At 36.7% G+C, this 22,332-nt stretch overlaps 1 protein-coding gene across 2 annotated transcripts in view; it reads right to left on the bottom strand.

Annotated features, from left to right (window-relative positions):
- The window catches only part of LOC119771482 (inactive ubiquitin carboxyl-terminal hydrolase 53-like), a 48,955-nt gene extending 33,401 nt beyond the window's left edge, over positions 1 to 15,554 (bottom strand). For both annotated transcript variants that reach the window (XM_038267510.1, XM_038267509.1), the window contains exons 1-3: positions 15,176 to 15,554; positions 1,530 to 2,155; positions 21 to 113 (exon numbers count right to left, since the gene is read on the bottom strand). In XM_038267510.1, coding sequence (XP_038123438.1) covers positions 21 to 113; positions 1,530 to 1,673 — 237 coding nt within the window. In that variant the 5' untranslated portion in view covers positions 1,674 to 2,155; positions 15,176 to 15,554. The remainder of the gene's footprint in view (positions 1 to 20; positions 114 to 1,529; positions 2,156 to 15,175) is intronic.
- Positions 15,555 to 22,332: the final 6,778 nt, after the last annotated feature.

Below are 22,332 nucleotides of genomic sequence, written 5' to 3' on the forward strand. Positions count from 1 at the left end.
AGTGGCTAAAGATGCTGTACCTTTAAAGCACAAAAAATGCACGAGTCTCCCAGGCAGAAATGCCCCGGTAGCTGTCTCAAGCTGCGTCTGAAGATGTCCAGATGCCACAGAACCTAAAAAAAAAAGAAAAGGAAACAGAGAAGCAAGTTAAAGTTAATCTCTAGTCTCATAATCATAGGATTTGCTACAATAACCTCAAACAAACACATTTAAAAACACTAACTTGTGAATAATCTTATTATGTAAGTGAGACAAACATCCTTGGGTATTTTATAAGCATGACTTTCAAAATACAGCCTCCAAGGTCTCAGCATCTTCTCTCATGTAGAGAAATAGAACCAACAGTGGTGATAGTCTCCCACCAGTTCACAGGCTGTCACAGCCTCTGAGTCATAGTCTTCTTTAAAACTGACCTAACTCATGACTACTGCTATGAATCATCTCACCAGCCACAGTACTCCAGTGGTCAAAAGTAACCTTTCAGTACATTCATAAATGGATGGGAAGCTTGGACGGATTTAGACAATGACTAACCTCTACAATAAAGAAAGGCAGATGGTGCATGGACCACAATATAAATAAATACATAAAACTAAAGAAATCAAGTAAACGGTTTAGAAATACTAATATGCACATTACTATTATTTATAAAATTAAAGTCAGCAAGCTTTGAAAAATATTTTCATTTTGCAAAGTCAAAGTTTCTTCCATAGTGTACATTTTTGTGTTCTTCATATCCATACCTGGAATATTATGAAATCGTATTGAGACTGCATTGGAACTTATTTTGCAAATCGATGAATCTGTCGATTATTTTTTTTCCAAATAATTATCAAACAGCAAAAGGTTCTTTAACGAAGACTTTTTGAGAAATTAAACCCGTTGAAACTAAAACTTTTCCACTTGTGGAGTTCTGGGTAGAGCATATAGACGGACGAAATATATTTCTTTTTTTTTAAATGTGCATATTTTTTAAACAATTTTGGTTTAACTACTGCTCTAAGTGGGTAGCTCCGTCAGCTAAAGGCATGTTTTACAGTCTCCATACTCCAGTTAATGATTAATCAATTACTAAATTATTTAATTAATATATTTCAATAATTGATTAATCACGATTAATCTGATTAATTGCTTAAACCCTAATTGGAACCCTGATAAACTAATTTCTTCTACCTCCTCTTCTTAATGTTTACACTTATACCAAATCTCAACTAGGCCTTTTTTGTTTCTCACAATCTAATCAAACTACTATCGAGAAAAAAAAAAAAAAAAAAAAAAAAGCATTTCCTTGGTTTTGGGAAGTAATTCATATAACACAGCCATGTGTAGTAGATGGCGATCCAGACTTTGGGAGTAAACAATTCTTCACTTCGCCATTCCTGATAGCTCAATATTCACCAACAGGGAAATTGAGTCTCGGGCATCAGTGAAGCTAAATCCAAATGCTCTAACTTCTAAGCAAAGCCACACATTTGCCAAATACAATGTCGTTTTCACTATATATTTATACCAACAAATATTCCACCTACCTGTACAGCACTGTTAAGGAAGCAACTGTTCTGGCCCGGCTCGTTCAGCAGTCCCTTGGTCGGGGCCAGAGACATCATGCTCCCCGGCTGGTAGGATTTCCCCAGATTGCCCCCCTGCTTCCTGAAGAACTTGACCCATGCCATTGGTTAGTAGAGTCTGCCTTCAGACCGGTAGAATAGTTGATTAGATAGAGGATAAGGCTGATGGTTCCTGGGATCAGCTCCCTTTCAGGCCTGATAGTCCCAGGCTAGGTGATTCCACAAGCAGCTACAGCTGCCGGGCTACACATAGGATTCCAGTCAATGTCAGCAGCTTACAGAGAAGCTCCTTTTACTGTGACTGCAACTTTAAATAATAAGGCGAAATCCAAAGTCAACACACAAGGGCAGAAAAAATCACAATCCAAGTCTCTGTATAGGCAAGGCTTTAATGGCGAGTTGTCCTTTACTTCTGAGATGATCTTTCAGCATGCAGAAAAATGGTTCGATCATCCTTTAAAATAGGAAGTCAAAGCTCCAAACGATAGAGCCGTCAACATGTTCGCCATCATGGCGCACACTCTGAGCTGAGGCTCATGGTATCTTCCAGAAGATTTACCAAGGTAAAGAAGAAAGAGTACCCAAATCTGTGTAAAGAGAAAGAAAGAGTTAGATCCAGACAGCTTTAAAGAGGCCAACAAGTAGTGAACTTAATATTTTTTTAATCTTCTTTTACATTAACTGTCAATTTGGTTTTAGAAATTCTGAAACTGACTTCAACAATAACACAAAAATCTGCAGAAACATGTCTTTGTTTCCACACTGAAGTCAAACTGAACTCTGATGTCATGTAAACAAAGCTTACACATTAACTTTTTCAGACTCTCTTTGCACCAGAGGCCTGTCCATAGGAGCATTCATAGGCATTCATGTTTTTATTGCCTAATGTGATTTCATATTTGCTTTTTCTTTTATAGAATTACCACTAAAATACAACTAGTGTACATGTTTAACAAGCCAAATATGACTTATTACAGATTCTGCTTAATTTGAAAGACTTAAAAGCATTAACAGTAAGTGATTTTAGAGAGACGGCAGGTTTAAAGTCAAATAATAAAATTATTACAATAGTATTTAATTCTGCCTTAAACATACTTGTATCTAACTTTGTGAAAGTCACAATGTCAATGTTTATGTTAAACTGCTGCACTTTATAAATGGAAATGCTCAATTTCACTGCTAAGCTGCTGCTCAATCACTGTCGTAAAGCTGTATGAAACCAAACATACAAAATGACAATAAATTTGTCTAAGTCTAAGTGAAGTGTTCTGAGACGCAAAATAGTGGGAACGTCTGTTTTTGGTCTAACTGATCAATAGAGAAATCTGCAGATCATTGCTTAGACCTGATGATTAACTCCTCTTTCACTCTTTCAGCCAAAAAAAATGAGTTAAGTTTGAAAGGTTAGGGCAGGTTCCATTAAAAAATAAAATAAAGATGCTGAGACAAAAGCCTTAACCTGAAATTATAAAATTAAATTTTTCAAGTTTTTTTATGTGTCAATTTGTAAAGAATGATGATACACCCTGTTTTCTATTTGCATCACTGTTTTGAAAAATGTATTGCAAGAGGATATTGAAATAATGAATACAGCACTGAGATAATGAAATTGTCCATCGGTCGTTTGGGAGAATAATTCAAGAGTTTAAAAGCAAGACCTCTAATTCAAGAAGCATTAACTTCAGCTTCATGTGACTTGACAGAAATCTGTGGTGAATTTGTGCATTGAGAGCAATGAAATGAGAGGCTTCCCACTAGACTGCACTGAAAGAGTTGATGGATGAACATGTTTGTGCTGAGTAAGGTAGTGGAAGCTGCATCTGAGTTATTACGTTAGGAAAAGCCCCAAGAGATTTATGGTCTCACAACTTGTTATATTCTACAGGTTTGTTTTTTTTTATTTCAAAGACTGCTTTATTCTAAATGGAAACAAAGCTGGTCTCAAGATTTCACGACGGGGGGAAAAAAGTGTTTAGTCAGCGACTGACTGGGGGGGGATTCTCCTTTTTGTAAAGATGAGAGAGGTCTTTAAGCTTCATGGCAGGTTAACTTCATCTGTGACAGACAATTGTAAACACCTTTCCTAATGTCATACTGCTTCCATTTTAAAGGTCCAATACCAACCGTTTGGTACTTATAGATACAAACATGTGTTAGTTAATTTATCACATATAATGTTCAGCAATCTTAGGTTTTCATCCCTGTGGAGGTTTGTTATTTTCAATGTGATATACACAAAGTCAAGACCCTTAAAAATGAGAATATCCAGCCCCTGATCACACCAAAATAACTTAAGTTACCTTAATTGGGTTTAATCAAATATTCCCATTATTTACACACCAAACTATGGCAAACACATAGAAAAGACTTTCAATCAGACATTGTTAAAGTGGGAACAAAAGAAATCTTACCCCAAGGCGGATATGAATTTTCCTGTGGTATGACCATAATTCATCTATATAGGATATATGGAAACACAGCAAAGTTTCCACAAAATAAATATATCTGATGCACCGTATGCTCTAAACATCTAAAATGTGGTTATAAATCCATGCCTGATGCACAGACAATGCCAACAAGGCGTTACAAAATGCATGTGCCGCTACATGTCAATTCATAGCCACCGAGGTTGCTACAAATTGATCCTGTGTGAGCATCAAATGTCCGAGGCTAGTACTGATCAATACAGCTCCTTTAAGGTAGTTGGGAATTGACTCAAGTATTTTGCGATAAGGCAAAAAGCCAGGTACAAATTGACCCTATTCTCCAAGCTAAATACCACCCAGCTGGGTGCAAACCGACGCAGAATACACAGAAAACGCCCCAAGGCTGATGCAACTTGGCTCGACAAAGTATGAAACACCTCCGAATGAGCGCACGTTGACAGTCTACATAGAAAATGCCCTCAAGACAAACAAGAATTTATGTTTTCCTCATACTTAAGAGCTCAGAAACAAACAGACAAAGGTTAAGAACAAAACGTACACATCTGTGAAATAGAAAACATCTTTAAGATCGTATAAATCAACACTGACAAAATAAAATAAGCCCCTTCCCACCCCACCCCAGCCTGAAGTGGGGACGCAATAATGCAGTGGTCAATACTAAAGCCCACAGAATGTAGTGTGCATTTATACAAGGTATGTATTACAAGTTATGAATCAATAAAGGGTACAAACATCAGGATATACAGTACAAGGACAGTATGAACTGCTTCATGTCTCTAATGTTCCGCTAAATGAAAGTCAGGTAGGAAAACAGCAAAAGCATAAAATGACAGGGATGAACTGACCAGCCCTAAAAAGTATTTTTCCTTTTCCACTTCATACTAATACTCCAGTCAATGCTTATTTTCACTTGGCAGAGCAATAAAACTTTCTTAGTTATAAAGTTTTTAAAATCACAACAGTTACAATCACAATGTGCAATTACCATTTGATACCCTGTGCAATAACCTGTTTATCTATATTTGACACCCAGTGCAAAAAATATATATAAATATTAATCTATATCAGATGTCATGGATTACTGGACCACGATCCGGACACACCTGCTGGCTAATCCGGATCCAACCTGATTTCAAACATTCATAAACTACCGCATGTAGTCTGACGGCAGTGTCTAATTCCACTTGCTTCTCCTGTTTGTACGGTAAAGCCCTCCGGCACAAGGCTGCACGTGATGCCAATTGAGCTGTGTCGCTCAGGGCTGCTGCCGCTAGCTACTTTTAGAAACTGCAGGTAAACCTGTGGCAAGCCGGGTGATGGGAAAGAGGAGAACATGAGAAAAAGTGAAAGAAAGGGTTGACTGCTGCAAGAACTTGGGTGAACTAGTGAAAGAAAAGTGAAATGGTGCTCAAAGATGACCCTGCACATTTAGAGTATGTTTGGCTCAACCTGCTGCTGTGAAGCAGGAATCTCCACCATGAACAGAATCAAAAATAAATATGATTCCGAGCTCAAAATTAGCACCTTGATATGTGCTTTAGAATGGCTTTGTCTCCCTTTCAAACCCAGGTTTAAAGCCTTGCAGGGCTCATTAAGCCATAAAAAATAAAATAAATGCTCAGTTCAGGTGTTTTATAAAATATGTGAAGCAGGAAATTGTCTATATACCAAACTGAAGGATTGTTCTCTACTAAAAAAACACTTTAAATATTTTTTATTTAAAAAGTCAGTGTATAACATGGATGCATTAAAAAACCTCATTTTTATTCAGTGTTAAATTTTGTTTAAAGTAACAGATTATAACTAAATATGTCTCTGGACCTTTACTGGTTGTTGATTTTCTTTATTCGGACTCCACTGATTTTTAATTGGTTACCCCTGATCTATACAAATACCCATGTAAACACCCTGTGCAATAACCCTGTATAATGACCCTACTGTCATATGTGGACACACTGTATATATCCATGCACCTTTTCTTCCTTTGGCTCATTCTTCTCTTTTACTATTTGAGCTGATGTAAAGAGTAAATTTCTCCACTGTGAGATCAATAATGTCAATCAATCATGTTAAAACCTGCTTAACAACACTGCCCATGCGGAATTTTAGGAATCCTAAATGGATCATCGATAACCATGATGTTGTCTACATATCCAGCAGTTGCTGTCACAAACGAAGGCCTAGTATTTACATAGCAGGATTAGCTTTTTATTAACAGTTTCAACCATACAAAAAGGCTACGGCTGTGAGCCACAGTAGAGCACAAGCTCCAAAGCAACAACATTCCGAGACAATCCCTAAAGCTCAGAGTTTCTTAGAGCCGGTTTCAAAATAGTTTCAGTGGAAGAAAAAAAATCTGTACAAACCACCTGTACAGTACATTGGTGATGTAATATGTTCTCAGCTGCTGGCTTCTTCTTAAGACTGAGCTACCCACCATATTGGATTACTATGTAAACAAAGAGGCACCTAGACCGGTATAACTTCTTATTTTGTAATCGCTCATTGTTAAATTGAGAACAAAAACCTGACGTATTGCACAAACATTTGCTATGTCTTGTGGGACTTAAACTAGACATACCTAACTGGGGAGAAGGGGAAAAAAAAAAAAAACTAGACATGATTGTGCCAACATAACTCAACGTCAGACTGATGGCACGGAGAGTTATACCCGCACTTGTTTTGTGTTGTGATAATGATGACAACAGTCAGAGCATATATATGGCTCTGACTTTTAAGAGCCTGGAAATGTTATTGCATTACAGCGGTCCATTTGAAAAGCTGCCAGCCTTTAGTTACATTATTTAAATCAGCCTGTTTGTCTCAGCAGAACTGACACTTGCTGACCTCAAGGCAATAATGTCTTAATTTGAAAGGATTATATGTTAATTTCTGGAAGATATGGCTACCACAAAATCCCATTAGATTTCCTGCAGTGTGTGCAATTTTACCAACATGAACTTACCAAGTTGGGGCCGAGATTTGATAACTTGCTGTGCTTTTGGAGGATAACAGCTGATTAAAATCTATAATAATGCACCAAGGTCGGTCCAGGTAGCATTGCCTACATTCTTCCTGTATTTGGATATTTTGACCATAAAATAAGTACTCCAAAGTAAATTAAAAACAGATCCATTGTTTTCTCTTCTACAAAAGAGAAATACAATTTCTGGCTGTACGTTCATAAACCTAGGTGCAGAAAATGACTGTTGGCTGGTGAAACATTGTTCATATGCCAGGTTTACATCATGGCCCAATGGAAGCCAAAACGGCTGTTAACACCCTTCCGTTTCAAGCCGAAGGTGTGAAAATAAAAACACTTTGCCGGGACCTATTTGATTCACAATGAACTAATCCTTAAAAGTTGGTACATTTTAACCTTCCACTTAAATCCCAGATGTAACCACAATGAACCTTACCTCACATAACACTCATTTGTTTGTTTTTCTGCATTCGACTTGCATAGCAACATATTTAGCCATCAATTGTTTTGCTTCTATTTTTGTTGATTCTCTATGCCGAAATAAGTTTTCTGCATTTTAGTGGGAAGGTTGATAGCAAAAAAAAAAATCAACTTTAGCTGCATACAGCAGTATAGCAAAGGAAGGAAAAGTATGTTGGATATGTGACAGGAGGAAATATCACAAAATCTACATTTCTAAACTAAAACAAAGACAGACACAAAGCAGAGAGCTTTATCACCTATGCATTATATTCACGGTTGTACGGATCACTGCCTGATTGTCAGAATGTAAAAAAAATACTAGGAGGAGAATTTTGCTTATGCATGTACTTGCCACCTGCAATTTATGATTTATGAAACCTGAAACGGATCTTAGGTGCAGTTTCTGCATTTAGGTTCAGCATGTTTAAAAGTGAAAACTGACACAAAAATGCCTGCTGCCATTGTATAGTGAGAAGAAGGCACAGCACAACAATAGATGACAGAAATAATCCGGGGGTTAGGGATACACTGATTCACATTTTTTTCCATTTCCAATTCCCATGCTTGAATTAGGATACCAGAGCTCTGTTTGCTTTATTACCATTACTGTTTTCTTTAAGAGGCAGACAAATTCATTTCTGCAAGCAAGTGTATGCAGGAATACACATGTGACAAAAGGCAAACTTGAAATTAGTCTACGGTCAGAAAAGGAAGTCATAAAAACAACTAATTGTGTTAAAAGGAGTATTTCTACTCAGAAAACAAATAAGCCACTGTAGGGTTTAAATTGACAGTAATTATTATATCAAATCAAACACAGAGGCCTATGAAGGGATTAACTTTCCTAATCTTCAAAAGATATTTAATCTAACTAAAATGTATTATAAAAATATACTGAATACAGCTGCCCCTTGGGATCAAGCTGCATTAAAGGCATTAAAGATGCACTGATATTTTAAATAAGAGTAGTAGGTTAACATTAGAGGGGGGAAATATGTCTCCAAGGCAAAGATTAATGCAGTGGAACTGTAGACCATCTTTTAAATTTTTAAATTTTTAATTTTTTTATTAAATCCCTAAAGGATTTAATAAAGTATTTTCTAAAACTGAATTGTGCAATTAAACCAGAACAGTCAGCAGAGAACAAAAAGGAGTCTAGTAAGGGAAATTACAGGGGGAGGTGTTATTTTTCCATCTACTTTACTTCATTAACATTCACTTTTTTTTTCTCAAAATCCCATTGAAATAGAAGGTTTGTGGTTGGTTCATGAATACATTAATGGCACTATATTCCACTTGCAAAACTGTAAAATGTTTGACCAAAAAAAAAACGTTCAAGCAAAGATAACTATAGATCAAGTCAAAGATAATAACCAAGACAATTTTTCCCTAATAAATCATGAATAATGCTTTTGCATTGCCCTACGATGGCCTGTTGACCTGCCCAGGGTGGACCCTGCCTTTAGCTCAAAAACTGCTGGAAACCAGCCTCCCGCCACCCTGACAAAGAAGCAGTAGCAGAGAAATGGATGGAATCCTACAAAAAACTGCATAAAAAAATAAAACGTTTATACACACATTCAAAGTTTTTGTCCGTGTTCCAGTTCCCGTCATACTAGATAAAACATAAGAAGAACCCCTCATCTCCTAGCCCATCTTCAAGCATTGGTTATACCAAAGGAAAATCCAAACTACTGAGACATATATAAAGTACAGGGAAAAATGCTATGATCAATGAGTGAAATACTGCAGCCTGATGAAGTAATTGGATGCTTAAGCCTAAAGATGAACCATATTCTCACTGCATTATGTCAACCAGATCAAAAATGTGGAACATCCCACACACACACAAAAAAAAATCTTTTCCTCTTATTGTCAGCAGCCCTGTAGGAAACTCTGGCTTCTTTCAGTAAACAAAGGCTTTCTCAGACGTGTCAAACCCAGGGCGAATCTCCTGCTACAGCTAAGGCAGACACTTAAAAGCTCCAAGCCACAGTGAAGGGAATATCTGCAGCATTGTCAAGGCTGGAGAGTCTGTAAAATATGGTGAAGTATGGCAGAAAGGCATAGGGGGTCGTGTGCTATGATAAATCCATCAGAGATCTGTTGATGGATTGCCTCATTAAGGAGGATTCAATTGATCTTCTTTTATTATCTCCATGCCAAGAGCTGCTGATGAATCAATCTGTGGTTAACTGAGTCTTACTTATTCAATGTCATTATGAAGTGGGAACACAAACAAAAAGAGAAGAATTTGCTGTACCTAAAAGGCTTTCACTGCAGTTCTTCTGTGTATCAACAGATCTGATACAACTTAAAACTTTGACAAAATTTGACAAAGTTACTTTACAGGCAGTTCAGCAAATACAATTCCATCTGTAGGAACTATTTGTTTACCAGGTAGTAATTTGGAGCCTCTGTTTCAGGAAAAAAAAAAAAAGAGGCAAAACATGTTTTGCTCATTTTGTAATCAACTGCGCTTTCCAAATCCACAGCATTCCTACTTGGAAATTCATTCATGCAAAGTTTCCCACCAGCGAATTCACGTTCTTTCTACCGGGAAATTGCAACACTTTCTACGTATCAAAGCTCTGACAACCTGCACCACATGCTTCTCGTTTAAGGAGCAGCCAAACTTCTCAGAAGTCTGTAGTGTTTGTGCAAACAGGAGAATGAAGTCATGTTTTTCCAATTTCTACTACTGTGTCCTCACTATGTCCTAATTTATTGGATTTTAGGGGTTCAAGCTTTTTGTTCATTTTAGGGGTCATTTATGTGTGGATTCCAGGTGGGTGGCAGCCTAAGTTTGAGAGCCTTTTAAAGAAGAAATAATGAAACTTAACTCCACATGTAAAAAGGAAAAACAACAAAAAAAAAAAGGAAAGAGTGAAACATCCATTTAGAGAGGAGTCCAGTCTTTGGGCAATAAGGGAGTCATTCTTTCCTGTGTCGACTTCCTGCTCAAAAGGTTGACCGCTCTCCTGCGTACCGTCACCGTGATGGGCCTTGGAAAACTGACTGGCTACTTGAACTGCGCTGAGTCAACCATTATTTCTCATGGACCGCAGAGGAAAAGACAGAACAAAAAGTGTTTGTGCAGTTCCAGGAAACCACTCTGGAGTAAAAGTTGAAGACTGAAATACAACATCCTCCAGTCGGATCCTAGAATTACTTCCTTAAGGTCTGCCTGTTGTTAAGAAATGACCTCCATGAAAAGCAGATTTTTTTCCTTAATGCTGAATACCGAATTCCATATTGCTTTGCTTATTGAGGATCCAACAACCACACTTTCTAAGGTTACACAGCTTTAAACAAAAAAAATGGAAAAATGTTGTGCTGAAAAGAAAAAAAAAAGTCCTTTCTCACAACCGAAACCACCACCCCACACTTTGTGTCACAATAAAATGTGAAACATGATCAAATTAATCGGAAAGTTTCATGCTCTCTATTCAAAACTCATTAATAAAATTTTCTCTTTACCCTTTTAATCAAATATTTGATTCAATCTTTCCTAAAAACGTATATTTCTAAATAACCTTTTTGCTTCCTCTGCTAAATCACATAAGAAAAATCATCTGCCTTATAAACCTAAATCATAATGAATTTCTTGTAGCAAAAACAACATGTAAGGAAGATATATGAAAAAATTCATTGTGTTCAACACATGACCATAAAGTAAAATATGCAATTACCAACAATTTGATTAGAAATATATATATGATTGAGTTATTTATTTAGTATAAAGACAGTTGAATCAATTTGATTAATGCATCTTGGTATGTTGATTTTTTTTTTTTTTTTTAATAGAAAATAGCCCCTTTTAAGAGTACTGAATTACTTTTTTTGTCTTGTAAGGAGAGACAGTGAGCAGTTTACTTCATGGTAACCTGTGAATTTGTAAAGCTACATTTTAATACTCCGTGATGTACAACAAACGTACCTGAGAAAACGCTTTATTAGGGTGCTTTAAGGAAAGCCAACAAGTTTTATATATGCACTAGTTTCAGTGAAAATATTAGCATTTTAGCTCTGTGTGAAAAAAACATGAATTTAGGAGGAATATAAGATTATTATATTGTGTCCCACTCCACTTCATACTGACATGCAGGCTGTACTGGGGCTCATAAATTCAGATGTTAATGTTTTCATTTAAAAAAAAATTATAAAAAGGCTTCAAATTATATATTTAGTTTTAATCCTGTTTGGATTTTTTTTTTAAGATTTGGTTGAATATAAAAGAAGTGGGAGCTTTGAATCCTGAATGAGATCATTAAAAGCTGCAGCATTCACACTAAATGTTGCAATGGTAAAGTAACACTAAAGAATACATTTGGTCCCACTCTGAATTAGTGTGGGACCAAATGTACTCTCAAAGTGTTACTTTAACACTGCAACATTAACTGTGTTGCTACTTAAATCTAGTTTAGACCCGTGTTTTCAGTGGAGGATGGAACTTTTCATTTGTGTGTCCCAAGTCCGTAACATCATCAATGACCCCTCACATCCCCACCATTAGACTGTTCTCCCTGCTGCCCTCCGAGAAGAGGTTTCGACAGCTATTTGCCCACTGCCAGAAGACTATTTAACTGTTGAAACTCCAATCAAGTCACAAAACACTTGTTAACATCATATTTGCACTACGTGGCAAATGTTCAAATCCCTTTAAACAGAACTCAAACAGAATTATTATTATTGACTATTATAAAGGAAAATAACTGTATTTGATTGTATTTATAGTCTTACGTTGACACTGCTCAAATTAAAGCTGGCCATTTTAATTCTATATATATTAATTCTATATTTTAAGAGAATTTGAGTTGGACTATAGTTGGACAGTGAATATCCTGTGTTTTTTCCATTTTAACTGTTTTTATATTCTGGGTAATATATATATATATATATATATATATATATATATATATATATATATATATATATATATATATATATATATATATTGAATATAATCTGACAAATTTGATATTTTTTTTAAAGCCCCCCAATATCAAATCGGTGGAAGCAAAATCGGACAGAAGGTAAACTGTACCTTTGGCTTGAGGGGTGTTACTGGGGTGAGAATAGAGGTTTGTTTCTTTATCAAAGTGATGGAGTAGCTGTCTGACCCACAGCACAGAGAAAGATTTACAGGCTTCATATACTCCGGTCTCTACTTGTAGTGTGCTGGGCATGTGTAGATACTTTACCAGGGCCACATAAGCTCAAAGAAGTTGCCCAGTGGGGATCGGGTATGGGGGGGATTGGGAGTGGGCGGAAAATGCTTGGTTTTTCATTGTATTTTACATCCTTAAAGAAAAATCAATGATATTAATACATAAATTTTAAGATATTTCCACTACTTTGATCTTAAAATAAAACCCAGAATCCTTAATGTTCGAAATTAGACTGAGTATATAAAAGGTCGAGTCTGAGACCAGACCATAAAAAGTTGTCTCAACTCTGCAACTAGTGATTATTTTGATAATCGATTAATCTGTCACTTCATTTTTTGATTAATCATTTAATAATCAGACAGCGAAAGGTTACATAGAGAAAATTTGATACAGAATTAAACCAGGTGAAACTAAATCTTTTCGACGTGTAGAAATCTGGAGAGGGCATAGTGAAAGGGGAAAGAGGGTTTTTTTTTTCTTATCTTAAAAAAAATGTAGAAATAAGTGAATATTTCTTTAATTAAGTGTATTTACATTTAATTTGAGTAGCTAAATAACATGATATGCAAATAGAATGAGTATTTTTACTTTTAAAGTACGATAATTAGATAATCTGCAATTGAGATTAGACAAAGCAATTGTTTTGGTTTTTTCTTATTTTAAATGTAAATGGTCTCGTTCCAATTTCTAGAAAAATGCACGTATTTTAAGAAAAATTACTTATTTAGAACTATTAACTAACTACTAACAGAAGCGACCAGAGTGACTGTTAACAAGCCTGTTTTCCATCACTACACTTTAATATACAAGCACATCTTGAAACTACATTTTGGTATCATAACGGAAGTGATACATATTAGTCCAGTCCTTATTTCTAAATAAAAATAATTTAACCATCTTATGTTTACTAGATTTTATTTATTTTACACACAGGACTTTGTCATCGAAATGCCACCTATGCCTTCTTGTCATCATATTTTTATCTATTGGTCAGAACATAATGAAATCTGTACCAGTACATGTAGGAGTCAAGTTTCACGTTGCAAACACCTGAGATGGATGTTTACTCCCTGGTTAGCCACCTGTACCTGGTAAGTGTGAGCTTCTTCAAGGAACGATTGCTCAACATGCTTGCAAACAGAAACGTGACAGACGGCTTATGAGCCAAAACTGGTTCTTCAGCATGCCACTGTGTGTTTTTCCATTGCATTAAGTCATATGGTAATGTTCTTTTTGTTAAAAAAAAAAAAACAGATGATGAGAGTCCAGGATGTTTTCCCAGATTAACATCCTGTAGTTCCATCATTACTGTCATTTTTTTTTTAAAGAAACTGCTCTGAACTCTTCAGAACAGGAGCAAACTGACCCACTTTGGTTGGATATAAAAGCAGTTTCAGCTTTTTGAGTCCTGAATGAGTTCATTAAAAGATAAAATCCTTCACCACAAACAATAAAGGTTGAGCAATAGGAGTCTTCTCTCAATCCACAACAACACATGATTGTCCACTTTTAAAAAAAAGGTACTAAACAGCATTAATGTTGAAGTGAAATGCAGAATAATTCACCCAATCATCTTTTAGTGGGCCCTGACATAAGTTAAACACATGATGTAAACCTAAATATTAAACTCTACAACAAATAAGAGATATATTCTGAAATAATATGTCTAAGAAGTACTTTTTATATTACTTGGAGATGTATTTTTATATGTCCTTACCAAAGATTTGACAGTATTTTAATCTATATTGAGATGGGAATGGAAATAACTACACATCTCAACAAGTTGCATATAGCTTTACTGAATAGAAGTGGTGGTAGTTTTTGTTTTTACGGTAATTCTTACCGTAAAAACGTATTTCTTAAGGCATAAATTGCTTAATATGAACAAGTGACAGTTTCTACTCATTTGTGTCATAGAAATACCTTTTGGCAGGGTCTTATTATACCTCAATGTCCTGTTATGTTCCTATAAAATGTTCAGATAAGCAGGTAACTTCAGGAATAAGTATAAAACGGATGTTTTATGGCGTATAGTTTTATTTTTTTAAAACAAAAACGGATAATAGGGCGTTAATAAACGCATTATGCGCGTTTAAGGCCGTTTTAGTGAGAAATCTGCGCGAAACTGCTTCAGTATGCTTAATATAATTCACTGTTAAACGTGAATAATACCTAACAATGTTTCCTACCAAATACCAAAACGCGTTAACGTTGAATTCACAAACACGCGTTACGCACGTTTCTCATTTTTTGAGTAAAAACGCACCAAAAGGCGACAAAGCGCGACTATAGAAGTCGCAGCACGGATGAAAATAACTTGTTTTTGTATCATTATTAATATGTTTCTAGTAGATGTTTTAAAACTTGAGGTTAAACGTGGTTAACCTGACTGGGCCTACCTGGTTTCACCTGAGCGCCAGGTGGAGCCTCCATTTCATTTCCGGCCCGAGTAGCTACTGCTGCAAAAACAGCAGCTCCACATAAATAATAACAATGGGAATAGTTTCAGGACATAAGAGTGAAAAATAAAAAAAAGGTACTCACCTTTAAGAGGATATTCCGTCCAAACAGAAAGCGACAATATCCGTTAAAGTTTTAAAAAGCTGATAATCCGAAGGACTATGAATAAATGTGCGTCAAGGCGCAGAAATAGAGAGACGCTGGAAAAGTATACCACCAGTCCGGGAGGGGGGGGGGAAATAATAAATAAATAAGAAGTGTTGTTTTACAGCGCCCAAACTCTCGTGTGACTTCCACTTCGGACGGGTCCCTGTCGGATCAGCTGTGATATTTGTTCCTTAGTGGGGAGAAAAAGCAGCAGCTGCTTTGGTTTTGGGGAACTGACTGCTCACTCCGTCGACTTCGGCACCTGAAATACTGGATTAGAGATGTTTTCAGAGCCGAGTTGTCAAACCCCGCCTCTTTCACAACACGGTTCTCTCTGCAGTCTGCCTGCCTGCCTGCCTGCCTGCCTGCCATGCTGCTGCGCACCGCTGCCACTGCAGGCTGGGGCGCACACACTCACACACACTGGCAGCATTTCTAATGTTGCTTTACAGCTTTATGGGCAGTTTGCATCCCTTTGCTGCAAAGCGTAGAGCTCTGCAACCTGCTTCATTTGCGTGTTATCATGGGCGGTTCTAGACAGGGGCCAACGGGGGCCAGTGTCCCTGTAGATAATATCCTGGCCCTTGTACTGAAGACATAATACTCAAAGAAATTCTAATGATGATATGCGCTGGAACAGACATGGTTTTTTCTTTGCAAATTATGTGTTATTATTCAAAACAATAAGATGATAGCTTCAGTGGTATTGAGATAGGATCCAAGTTTTCATCTGCTAAATATATATATATTTTTTATTAAAAACAGCTGACAGTTTTTCTTGCGTTCCAATTCAGATTTTATAGAAAATGGTTATTTTAATTGAAATTAAGTCAAAAATATGTAAAATTCCTAAATTCTGAATGTATATTGACCTAATAAGACATAGAAATTTAATTAAACCTAATTGAATAAAAATAAAAAAAAACACTTCATGCTTATTTCATGATTTTCTGGGCCACAGCTGGAGATAGGCACCAGCACCCCTCGCGACCCCAATTGGGACAGCGTGTCAGATAATGGATGGATGGATTTTCTTGGCCGCTATGAAAACACTTTGGCCCCCTCCTGGCTCCCTGGTACATTTAGTCCAGAACCGCCATTGTTTGTTATCAAACCTCATGTTAACAGCCTGAACTTTTATTTTTTTCCTTTATTTTCTCACGTTACAACCAGGGGAGTCAGCTGACCCAATACTATACAGGGGCACAAAAAGAATTTTGGGGGGCAATTATTTATTTATAAAAAGCATGAGCATGCAAGCAAATATTTTATAGCACTTATTTATTAATATAAAGCGTCATAAATAAATTGTACAGTCAGATTGTCATTTTTCTGCATAATTAAGTATTTACCTGAACCAAACTGAATTGAATTGGCCCCCTTGTAAACTTAACTGTATATCTCTAATCCACTACTGATGAAGGCACAATTTACTATCTTCATTAAGTATCTGTCAACAAACATGAACTTGATAACTTCAAATGTGCAACTGTAAAAGGAAAAAAAAAAAGAACCTCTACATACATACATGTCTGTGTTTATCATTTCTATTTGGGCCCATCCTATGATGGTGTGATGGTGATGATCCTATGAGGTGTGTATATCATGGATATAATTTTTTTTTAACAGTAAACGTTGGGTCCCGGGCCGGCTTCAGTTTTGCAAAGCTGTCGATCAATTGTGACTGGCTTATTTTGGAGAGATCTCCTCCCTCAACTCCGCTGTAAGAGCTGACTTGTGAAAGCAGAAAATTAATTCTTCAAAAAAAATCAGTGCCCCAGGCATACCCAGGCAAAGCAGTTCCACAACGGGGCACGTGCCCCTGTGAAAATGGTCTGCCGACGCGGATGGTTGCAACCAATAACTTAAATGATTTTAATTGAGGAAAAAAAAAAACGACCCAAAGTGAGGCACTACTGTGAAGATGAAATAATTCCAGATCCGTTGTTTTATTATTATTGAAATCTGAAAAGTGTGGTATGCATATTTTTTCTGATCCTTCCAGAACATTTCATGCTAGTTGCTGCAGAGACAGCTATATATTAATTCACCTCAATTTGGCTTAATAAAAAACAACAGATTTCAATTTTTATTTGTAAAAAGATAATTTTCCCTCCTCTCCAAAATTAACTATTTGTCATTGGGGTATGTACAGCAACCCATACCATCAAAAAAGAGCTAAGGATCCCTTTAAAAGAAACCATTAAGAGAGATTTTTGCTTTAATAGTTGATGATCACAAAAACCCCATCCAGCCTATTGACAATCATGCATCCATAACACTTTGGCATTTGAAGGATGCTTTCGTGCTGCAGTGTATTGGCCTAGATTAAAACATGCTTTTTGGGGTGTTAAATGTTTACCTGCATGGTTACACACCAACAATGTGTTGACAGCTCTGAAACAGACGATAATTATTACAGTCATGTAAGGCTCTTGTATCCAAGCACCATCTGCCTGATCCTGTTACATAAAGAAAGAAACTGGAAGGAGAACGCAATTAAAGCATCTCTAGCCCCCTCCTTTTAAGCAACGAAATAAATCCAGGTCATGTATGGCTTAAACTGGTCACGTCTTTTTTTTTTTGTTTGTTTTTTATTCAAAACATATTAAGTATATCAAGTAGTTTGAAATGCTGCCAAAGCAAAGAGAGGCCACTCATCATGTGGGGTTATTAAAACATCGATGGTGCAGAGTTTGAATGTCAAGTGTCCGTGTGGCTTATCCTGCTTTCAAGTGCTTGCTGAATACTGCATTATAATCTTAACATCCGCAAGTCAGCATGACTAATTCTATGTGCAAGTGTGCACAGTCAGAGCACATGCAGGGTTTTAAAAAGTAATTAGTGCTTAAGGAAATTGAAATGACCTTCAAATGGACTAGAAAACTTTGAATGAAGTGCATGCAACTGCCTTCATTAGAAGTGTTAAGCGAGAAATGAAAGCCTTCAGTTTTCCTCCTTTGGAGGTGTTTCTTGGTGTGCCCCAATATAGCTGAAAACTTATAGTACGCTCAAGGGGCTTTCAGAGAGGTGCTGGTGTTTCCCTCCTCAACCTATTGCCACCATGATAGGACCTCAGGTATAAATAGATACAGTGATGATTGGAAGTGTTGAGTTTTGTTACGTACTTCACAACCTCCGGTTACTTTCAAGCACCAGAAAGAACTGAATTCAAAAGCAGGCAAAGTACAAAGTTAAAATTTAAAAGATCTTCTGTAGAATCTTGAAAGGTAGTGCCCTTTATCACAACTACATCCATTTCCTTTATCACTGGATAAAGTCAGAAAACTTTTGGATAACCTTGATGCATACCTCATGACCTTCCTAAGTGGGAACAAGATATGAACAAACAAGATACAAACAGTTGAGATGAGTCTCCTATCTTTACCGGGGGTAGTTAACAGTAGCTTCTATTCAATTCAGTTTATTTTATATAGCGCCAATTCACAACACGTCATCTCAAGGCCCTTTACAGTTCACCAGATCATCCAGTCAATTTTATTCAAAGTTTTCTATCTAAGGAAAACCAGTTGATTGCATCGACTCATTGACTCGAATGCAGTCCCTCACTCTAAGCATGCTTGTAGCGACAGTGGAGAGGAAAAACTCCCTTTTAACAGGAAAAAAACACCAGCAGAATCAGGCTCAGTGTGAGCGGCCATCTGTTCGGTTCTTTTCATAGAAAGTATGAAAGCTATATGGTTCTTCCTTCTGATCAGGATAACTTCTGTGCACCTTCCTCTGAAGGTCTTATTGTATGTCCTACTCCAAGGGAACGCCCAGGGCACACTGAGAGCTCACTAGAGGAATATCCATCCTGACCATGGAAGGCAAGGAGTTCTATGCACTAATCTGCTACGCCTTTGTTTCCTGTCTATCTGTACTGGATGAACTGATTAATCCAGGTGACCTGGCCTCAGAAACCATGACGACAATTGCACAATTAATCAGTTCATCCAGTAGAGAAAGACAGGAAAACAATGGAACTGGAGTTGTGCATAGATCACATTGGGTTTTCTGTTAGTCTAACCATGGATGGTTCTAGAGAGGAGCCAAGAGGGGCCAATGCCCCTGTTATGGCGAAGGTACTGAAAACATTCACTACATAACTGAAATACATGATTAGTTTATTTTTCTTGAAATAAATGTATTTTTCCTTGATTTAAGCTGATTTAAGCAAAGAAGTTAGATCATTTGTCATGTTAACAATAATACACTTATTTTAAGAAATGTTACTTTTTTACATCAGTTTTTCTCTTGTGAAACTCAATGAATGTATATTGATTATATGTCCTGAGAGAAGACACTGTAACTGAATTGTCCCTTGGACCATTTAATATATATTTTTTCACCTTTACAATTCACTTTAGCAATTATTTTGAAATTGCATTTAGCTTAAATCATCGGTTGTACCAAGATAGGATCACAATTTTCTTCTTTTTTTTTCCAGCCTAGGTTGTGCTGACAAATCTATTTAGCGGTTTTATTAATGGCTTAAATCTGATTTAAACAACAAAAAATAAAACAACAATTAACCATTACTTAAATGAATACTGCATAACTTTTCAATGTACAGCACTTCACACGCATCGGAGCTCAACGCTGCCCATCTAAAAAACTAATTTATATAACATCAGAGGGTCATCTGTCATAGAATGAGTCATGTGACCCAGAGCTGTGCTTTACGTAGCCTCAGCTCCCCTCAAACACCAGAGCTAACTGAGCTTAGAGTTGTTGTTAGGCAACAAAACAGATATGACACTCACCCGATTAGACATATTTTTGCTTCTCTGATATAGGATTTAATCTAGAGGGTTGAATGTTGCCTTGTCCTAAAAAGTAGCTCGAACTCCCAAATTGTTCTGCTATCAGGTTTCAAAACACTGAGGGAGACTGTTTAATTGTGTGACAATGTGCTTGTGTCAGTGGCCTTCAGGGGCCTCAGTGCCCAAAGTTGTTAAAAGTTACAGTGTTCCTTTAATTCAACACTTTTTTTATATAATTTAAGAGTAAATATCTTTGCAAATATATTCAAATAGTATATTTCACCACTCAAAAGGCAACAAGTATAAAAAACATTTTAAAGGTAGAGGAAATACTCCTTAAGCAAAGCTTTGTATTATTAATTACATAAAGGGGAGGTCTGTTGGAGGTATAATCGAATAATAATGTGCGGCAATTGTTTTAATCATCGACTCACGTTGAACAAGATTTTAAAAAGTAATCTCTACTTTCCTAATATCTTTCATTCATTAAGATTGAGGAAACAGGCCACAGAAATGGAGTGTGCACTGAGGGGGGGTCCACAATGTATCAGCATAGTCCAGACTTTCCCCAGGAAGTACTTGAAAGAGCGACATTTCCCTCTGCAGTTGTTTCCTCCAAGGACGCAATACTTCTGCTTCCTCTTAAAATAAAAGGCTGTTCAAAAGTCTGGCACTATTATGCTCGAATGATGTAAGGCTTTTATGATCTCGTGTAAGCTTAATAGATTGTACCTCCTGGTTACATATTTTATTAACTACAGTTCAGGAGAACTGTGAGAGATGTAAAAAAAAAAATCAAAGATGACCAATAAGCATCCAGGAGGACTTATGTTCCATTTCAATTATTTACTCATGTCTATTTAGATTGGATTATCAATGTTAGTTGTGCTCTGAGTAAAGATTTACATTATGACGTCGCATGTTCCCACCGTGTTTTTTTAGGTTTTGATGCATTTAATGCCTTACATAACCAAACATTTGCAAATGAGACCGCTTTTAGATAGTTTATAGAGCTACGACACCCTTACATATCTGACCTTGTTGGACTGATTGAGATTAAGTTGCTGAATTTGTGCAGTGTCAGTTTTGCTACTTTGATTCAAGGCACAAGGCTACAAATGACTTCATCATTGAGCTTATGAATCATTACATCTCGGACTAGTTTGTTCAATGACTCATCCCCAATGATGCCGTTACAAACAGAAATGTGTACGGATCTGTGTTGCATCACATGGGTGTAGTTGTTTAGTCTAATTGCAAAGCAAATTACCAATTTTTCGTTAAGGCTGTTTTAACAATTTCGTGTTGTAAAAGTATTTGCCCACCCATCATATAACACTTTTTAATATTATATATAAAAATAGTGGATAGAATAGAATATCTCTTTATTGTCACACAATGGGGACATTTTGGCAAATGTGGACCTTAGGAAATGTATAAGAATAACATAATAGTGAGTTAAAAAATAAGCAAATGAAATACTGTACTGTAAAGTGTTTTACCAATATAAAAAATGTTGACCTGGAGAATAAATAACCAATATACAGCTGTGAATATTTTTATAATAATGGATATTTGAACATAGCAGCAACATCAGAGATGTGCAAAACAACAGCAGCATGTCATGACTATGGTAGAAACTGTGCAAAATCAGCATGAAGGTATCAACAAAGTATATATTTTTTCAAATGGGGGTTTATTTTCAAAGGGGATGCAAAGCAACACTTTCCTTGTGGAAAAAAAGCTAACTTTCTCATTAATCTTTCAGGGAATAATCCATCTTGCTAACAACTACTTCTATCCATCCGTCCATTTTCCATCACGCTTAATCCCAGCTGGGGTTGGGAGGGGTGCTGGTGCCTGTACGGGCGAGAGGGGGGGTACACCCTGGACAGGTCGCCAGTCCATCACAGGGCAACAACCATTCACACACACACTACACCTAAGGACAATGTAGAGAAGCCAATTAACCTAGCAGTCATGTTTTTGGACTGTGGGAGGAAGCCAGAGTACCCAGAGAGAACCCACACATGCTCAGGGAGAACATGCCAACTTCATGCAGAAAGACAGCTGGCCAGGAAACGAACCCGGAACCTTCTTCCTGCAAGGTAACAATGCTACCCTCTGCACCACTGAGCAGCCCCTACAACTACTTCTAAAAAACATTTTTTCTATACCCGGTAGCAAACATTTCACATGGTGCTCTGAAGATATTCTTCCATGTTTTAAATCGTGTGGATTTCAACCAAGAATATGTCTAAACCACTTAACTTTGTTTGTTTTGCAGCCATTCGCATTCGGATCTGTTATACTTGAGCTAAACATTAC

Source organism: Cyprinodon tularosa, unplaced genomic scaffold, assembly GCF_016077235.1.
Source record: "Cyprinodon tularosa strain WSP-4 unplaced genomic scaffold, ASM1607723v1 ctg674, whole genome shotgun sequence".
Classification (NCBI taxonomy): Eukaryota; Metazoa; Chordata; class Actinopteri; order Cyprinodontiformes; family Cyprinodontidae; genus Cyprinodon; species Cyprinodon tularosa.